The sequence below is a fragment of the Limulus polyphemus genome, unplaced genomic scaffold (assembly GCF_000517525.1).
Source record: "Limulus polyphemus unplaced genomic scaffold, Limulus_polyphemus-2.1.2 Scaffold2441, whole genome shotgun sequence".
In the NCBI taxonomy this organism is placed as follows: domain Eukaryota; kingdom Metazoa; phylum Arthropoda; class Merostomata; order Xiphosura; family Limulidae; genus Limulus; species Limulus polyphemus.
In genome coordinates, this window is record NW_013668051.1 from 40,227 (window position 1) to 47,589 (window position 7,363).

The 7,363-nt window shown below is 30.7% G+C and overlaps 1 protein-coding gene across 1 annotated transcript in view; it reads left to right on the forward strand.

Moving 5' to 3' along the window:
• Window positions 1-7,363, forward strand: part of LOC106466964 (phosphatidylserine synthase 2-like) — a 22,880-nt gene that overhangs the window by 2,366 nt on the left and 13,151 nt on the right. The window contains exons 2-5 of the mRNA XM_022395055.1: window positions 250-313; window positions 986-1,068; window positions 1,928-1,995; window positions 4,134-4,268. Coding sequence (XP_022250763.1) covers window positions 250-313; window positions 986-1,068; window positions 1,928-1,995; window positions 4,134-4,268 — 350 coding nt within the window. The remainder of the gene's footprint in view (window positions 1-249; window positions 314-985; window positions 1,069-1,927; window positions 1,996-4,133; window positions 4,269-7,363) is intronic.

Sequence of the window (7,363 nt, forward strand, 5' to 3'; positions counted from 1 at the left end):
AACTTGAAGTATTTAATAGAAAATATTTATAACAAATGAAACCTGTACAATATTCTCCTTGTGCTTGACTTTCAGTGTAAAGATACATGTATGTTTGTTTTTTTAATATAAGCAAAATTCCATAATGAAAAAACTAGAGATATTTTAAAATATGATCAAATGGATGGTGAAAACCAAATCTGACAGAAATATGGAATTAATCTCTCTTGTACAGATCTTTTAACCTTTGTTTCTAATCTTTGGGTGTAGTTTCTAAAGGTAAAGCAGAAAGTACAAAGCCTTTAGATTTTTATGGACTTAAACTAAAAACTAAGTAAGTATTTTCTGAATGAATAAAAAGTTTGGTATGATAAGTGAATACAACGTGTTCTTTTCAAGGACAGGAAGTTTTCTTACTATTACTGTTAGTCAAGACTGCAATGTAACAAACTTATTATTTAAATAAGGTACCAAAATAGGCAGTTACATATTACTCTAGAGTATGCTATTTTGCTAGTTATGACAAATGCATGTGTAAATATTACAATTGTTTTTTTTTTAGTTTCACCTGTTCAGAAGCAGTAGAAAGTTATACAGTAACTATGAATTATAGTAATGTACTTTATGTGTGGCTTCTCCTTAGCAACCAAATGTACCATAACTTATTAATGAGCATGTTAATATGATGCCTGTTGTGTATTTGCATGAAACACACACACACACACATACACAGCTATGTGTTATTATGGACTTCACGTACGGTATAGTAAAATTTACAGCATACGTATATATATTTTTTTAAATTGATTGAGCCAAATTATCATAATTATTTTGCTAGATAATTAAGGAAAAAAGGCAATGATAACATGCTAAACGAATAACATAAGAACTTTTACTTACTACCTTTTAGTTTGAATTATTTTTATTTTGTTTGTAATGTTTTTCCAGTTTAACCATTTTGAATATGTATCTACAAAGTCCTTCTAACTGATAACACTTTCTACAGGGGCCTTATTGCTTGCGTGTTAGTGTTCTTGTTGTTGGGTGTCACCCAGATTCCTGATGGACCTTTTCGAAGACCTCATCCAGGTATCTTCTCCAAACATTACGTATAGTAAACATTTATAATCTATTATAAGACAACGGTATTAGGCTTATTATGTTTTTCAGCATTCAGTCTCTTAAGATTTTACCAAGAAGAAAAGTGTATAATAGTATTTCAACCACACTGTGTCCACCATATGCATTGCCAACAACACATTTTGCTCAATACCAGAGCTCATCGGGTTTGCAGGATAAAACAAACATATACACTATTGTTTTGTGATAGATGTAACTGAACAAAATTATGCTTCATCAGCTTAAGAAGAAAAAAAAAAGTTGTCAAACCACAACAATTAGTACATGTTTACTTTCTTTATTTGTTCTGTGAAATATGTACACAACCATTTGCAACTCAAGGTTCACTTAGTTATTTGTCACAGTAGCCCTTTTATATATATACAGTTGATGACTCGTTAGTTTTAGAGAATTCAGTTATGGCTACAGCTGGGCAATTTAATCGATTCCTATGGGCAATAATTACATCCATTAGTGTTAAATAATTAATCAGTTGAAATTAGTTACATTCATTAATCAAAATTACAATTAAATCAGTTGATCATGAAAATAATGAAATAATTGAAATTAGGATTTCCAGTTGTTACTGTTTTCTGTTGTTCCATTTAATATGTTTAATAATTGTTGGTAAAAATATCCTTTTCATACATAAACGTTTTATCCCCATGTACGCTACACAAAACAATTAAAAGATAATTGGAAAAGTTTGTGGTCTAATTACCATGAACAGCAATAACATGGTAGTTTACATATACATATGTGTGTGTGTGTGTGTGTTTCTGTGTGAATCAAATCTACTTAAAACGTTTTTTTTTTTGTATGTTTCCAGCACTCTGGAGATTTGTTTTCTGTGTCAGTATTGTGTATGAACTTGCATTGATCTTCATCTTATTTCAGGTAAGCTATGATATTTTGAAGTTTTGCTTGTTACACTGTTGTGAAGCTACATTTTATTATCGTGAATGTTTCTCAAGACATTTATAAAAACAATAACATGTTAACTGCTGATTTAGCTAAAATGCACAAACATCTACACATTAAAGAGATATAACCATCAGATACACAGGAGGAAACAAATAGTCTACACAATAACATATTTGTTCATGTTTTGAGCTTCCTTCTAAGGTCGGTGGAATATTATTCTAAGTATAGCTTCCTTTGAAGGTCGGTAGAATATTATTCTAAGTATAGCTTCCTTTGAAGGTTAGTTGAATGTTATTCCAAGTATAGCTTCCTTCTAAGGTTGCATGGAATATTATTCCAAGTATATCTTCTTTCTAAGAGTGATAGAATATTATTCCGAGTATATCTTCTTTCTAAGATTGATAGAATATTATTCTAAGTATATCTTCTTTCTAAGATTGATAGAATATTATTCCAAGTATATCTTCTTTCTAAGAGTGATAGAATATTATTCCAAGTATATCTTCTTTCTAAGAGTGATAGAATATTATTCCAAGTATATCTTCTTTCTAAGAGTGATAGAATATTATTCCAAGTATATCTTCTTTCTAATATTGATGGAATATTATTCCAAGTATATCTTCTTTCTAAGAGTGATAGAATATTATTCCAAGTATATCTTCTTTCTAAGATTGATGGAATATTATTCCAAGTATATCTTCTTTCTAAGATTGATGGAATATTATTCTAAGTATAGCTTCCTTCTAAGGTTGATGGAATATTATTCCAAGTATATCTTCTTTCTAAGATTGATGGAATATTATTCTAAGTATAGCTTCCTTTGAAGATCAGTTGAATATTATTCTAAGTATAGCTTCCTTTGAAGGCCAGTTGAATATTATTCTAAGTATAGCTTCCTTTGAAGGTCAGTTGAATATTATTCCAAGTATAGCTTTCTTCTAAGGTTGCTGGAATAGTATTCTAAGTATAGCTTCCTTCTAAAGTTGCTGGAATATTATTCTAAGTATAGCTTCCTTTGAAAGTCGGTTGAATATTATTCCAAGTATAGCTTCCTTGGAAAGTTGGTTGAATATTATTTTAAGTGTAACCTGAGCATCCAATTATTGTTGACTTAAGTGGTTTACTAAAGTCACAGTTAGTCATATTTAATTTCACTCCAGGCCTAAAACAAAAATTTTTTTAAGATTATATAAGTGTATTGAATGTTAGTATGATTTAAAGAAATTAATAAATAAGCTTAAAGTAAAGACATAGTGTGAGATAACCTAGCCCAGAACCAAGTGCATATAATTTATCACAAAGGAAAACATATTGATCTAATTTTAAACTGAAATCGTTTCTGAATTAAGGTATTTGCTGTTATATCACTAATGTTTTTAATAAAAAACAAACCTGTTTAATCAATGGAGACTCTAAATTAAGAAATCAACAAACATTTTTCCAGTTTTGTTGTTTATACATGTCCCCCGATGGGACAGAGGTAATTCTTCAATTTTACAATGCTAAAATCAGGAGTTCGATTCTCTTCAATGGACACAGCAGATAGCCAGATGTGGCTTTGTTATAAGAAAACACACACTGTTTATACATTTGATTTTATACTTTCAGTACATAGACTAAGAACAATATTAGGTTATACTTTTGTTGCTAACCAACATGACATAAAAGCCATTGTTCGAATGCATTGTAACCAAAAAGCACCAGATTTTCCATATATTAGAAGTTGTTAATGTAACAGATATACTACAGGTTATACTGTCAGGTGGTAGTACTTGCCTCATCATTTTTGATGGGCTATACGTGGGGTAGTTGTACTTGCCTCATCATTTTTGATGGGCTATATGTCTATAATAAAAGAGTGTGTCTGTCTGTGATTTATATTTGTAATATAAGGAACCACTCCTTTTCTATGTGGTGTTTCTCTAGCTTGCCTCATTAAAAAGATGTGCATGTGCATGCTCGCTAGTATGTGAATAAGTAATAATACCCAGGTGCACACCCTCAGGGTGCACTTAGTATGGTGCTTGTTGCATACTCCCAACTTTAAGTACAAAAGTTGTGTTGGACTTTTTAAAACAATTTTTTTAATATTGGCCAGTTTTATTTTCTAGCATCCTGATGATGCACGCACATTGTTGAAACACATTGATAAGGATTTAGGAAAGCCTCTAGCAGAGAGAGATTATGGTGGAAATTGTTTAATTTATGATCCCGATGTCCCTGAAGATCCATGGCACAATTTTTGGGTGAGTTTATCTATTGTCTGGAGATCTGATCATCATACTTCTGAGAAAATTTGGTCTTCTGTGTATGTATATACATTAGATTTTCAATTAATTGATATGGTAATAGTCAACTGGAAATCTCTATGTATTTGTTGCTGGTCCAAAGATGTTATCAAAACAGAAATAAAACTATTTCTAGAGGATAAAGCTTATGTTAACTTGGACATTATGATCACGTAGTTTGTGTAACATGTTTATTATAATGTTGTTTGTCATAATATCATGCCTTTGTTTTCCTTTATAGATGTTTACAGTACTTGTACATTTCTCACTGTAGTGAAATGTTGTTTTTTCAATGGACTGATTTTAAATGATCATTGTATTTTTTTAATGACTTTACTTTCAACATAAAGTATTATGAAACATTGTAGGATCAAATTCTTTTAACTGTTTAATTAAAGTGATTAGAAAGAAATAAAACCATAAAAAAGTTTAGTTAGCATTTATTTTACTCATTAAAACTTTCAGTTTTATGATCAAAGTACAATTTATAAACCTTATAAAGAATATAAGTTGCAGAAAGGGAATGTAGAGACAAAAATTGAAACTTTTCTGTTCTCTATTCCTCAGAATTATGTGTATCAACATTAGTAGCTCGAGGCTAGTGTTTCTGGTCATTAATGCTGCTTATTTTATGAACAATGTTGTATTTTAATTTTCAAAATCAGTCGTAACATAGCCTATTTACTTAAATTATTTAAAAACAAAAGTAATCCATAAACTTTCTTTATTGCTATAACTATAGATGTCCAGGATACAAAAGTTGAATATGTTATATTAAAATGATTTTGGACCCTCACCACCTTGTTACAGTCCAAGTCTTCATGTCCAACCATTCTCTGTTCGGCAACCATGAATATTAACAATAGCCTTACAGCATAGTTTCTATTTAAATGTCTCCATTATGTCTAAAGCACATCCCTCATCCCATCATGCTTTCCATAAACTATCTTGTATATAATAACACTGGTTTCCCAGTACCATATCAATAGTCTGATTGCACAGAAATTTATAGATGCTGCATACGGTGACTTGACTGGTATGTCTTCATATGGAATAGTATTCTCCAGCTGCTTCAGGTATGCAAAAGTTGAAAAAAATATATTGTGAAAGTAACATAAGTACATGTGACTTGTATTGTTTTCCCAGATGAAGGCTCTTAATTATTTTTGTGCTGTTGTCTGGGGCATATGGACAGCTTTTACCACTGACCTTTGTGTTCTTGGATTCTCACGTAGTACAAGATGCAGCACTTTGCTTATCATGACTAAAGTAGGACTGTTTACTGGTCTCTTTCTGGATAGTCCTGGTGCCCCAAGTTGATCGGTATTCCTTTGTTTTCCACTGCCAATAAGTTCAAGGAATATTCCTTCTTGGAAATTCTAAATCTCCAGTTTAAACACGTTTAAATGATCTGAGAGTATGAATATTTTGTGTTGGAAAGGGCTGTTAATACCATTCCTAAAAACGGCCAGTTTTTGGTAGCATCACACTACTTGCAATATGTCAAAAGGTAACTTAATAGTAGATGTGATTTCCTGATTTTCATATTCAAAATTGTTTTAACACAATGTACTAAAACCTTTTGTATTACTTGCAAATGGTGATAGAAAAATTATTGAACTTTGAGCTACTTTTCATACTCATTGTATTATTGATTATTAACATCTTCCTTACCAAAACTGCTGATCATACTCAAAAAAGTAGCTAATATATTTACATGTATGTGGTTTCCCTCCACTGATAGCATTTCTGATGTTTAGGTTGTGATTTGTAATTCTTGTTCAGCTTACATGATGTTGACATCTGTACCTATATATTACATAGCATTCACTAATCATCATCATCATCATCATTTAGTCTTCTGAAGAAGAATAGTCAACTCTTCAAAATTGTTTGAGTTTTGAGGCTTTATTTTTTTAAATTCATAAAATGTTCCCATGATTGTCATGGAACACGAAAGACCCACTGTATTTTGTCTTGTTGAATAGTTTTATTTGAAGCTATTGCTAATAGCACTTAAGGTACTTTTAATGACAAAAAATGCATTGACCTTCAAGATTAACCTTGTATGAAGTTAAAAATTTTATTGTTATCTTTGGTTGATTTAACAACATCAGACATTAAGTCTGTGTTAGTGTCTGTATTAAAAAAAAATCTTTGAAGTAGTGAGAAGACAAATTTAAAATATTTTTATCAGGTTAAGAAGTTTTATACCATGAATTAGTTTTAAATAACTTATCAAACTTTTTGTTTAGTCTTACCTCTGCATTCTTAACTTTTTAGTATGTTACAAAACTGGCAATTTTAAATCATTGCTTGGTCTTCAAGTTGATATCCAGATATACGGCAAGTAAAAAAACTCTCAGGAGATTTCTGATTTTACCTTCGAAAATACTTTTCTCTTATTGCTATATTTATTTTATAGTACACCAACAGATAAGGGAAGGCTTACTTTCACACAAAGTATCATTTATACTGACACATGATGTGCAGCTAGAAATTATGAAGGGTCAAACCAAGTTGTTAAATACTCATTTGGTTCAGCCAGACAGAATTACTTTTGTGGAATGAAGTTATCCACTTTCTGACCACTGTTTTCATCAATCTGCAAACATTAGACTGTAATAGCTGATGAAGACATTGACATAGAAGAACCATCAAGAGTTTCTGATGTATCTCACTGAGGATTTCATAAAGATTGTGTTCTTCTTCAACATCTATGTCAAATTGTTTATCTTCCTCATCAAGAATGGCTTATTTCATAAAGATTTTGTTCGTCTTCAACATCTATGTCCAATTGTTTATATTCCCCATCAAGAATGGCTTATTTCATAAAGATTTTGTTCTTCTTAAACATCTATGCCCAATTGTTTATCTTCCTCATGAAATAAGCCATTCTTGATAAAAGATTTTGTTCTTCTTCAACATCTATGTCCACTTGTGTTCTTCTTCAACATCTATGTCCAATTGTTTATCTTCCCCATCAAGAATGGCTTATTTCATAAAGATTTTGTTCGTCTTCAACATCTATGTCCAATTGTGTTCTTCTTCAA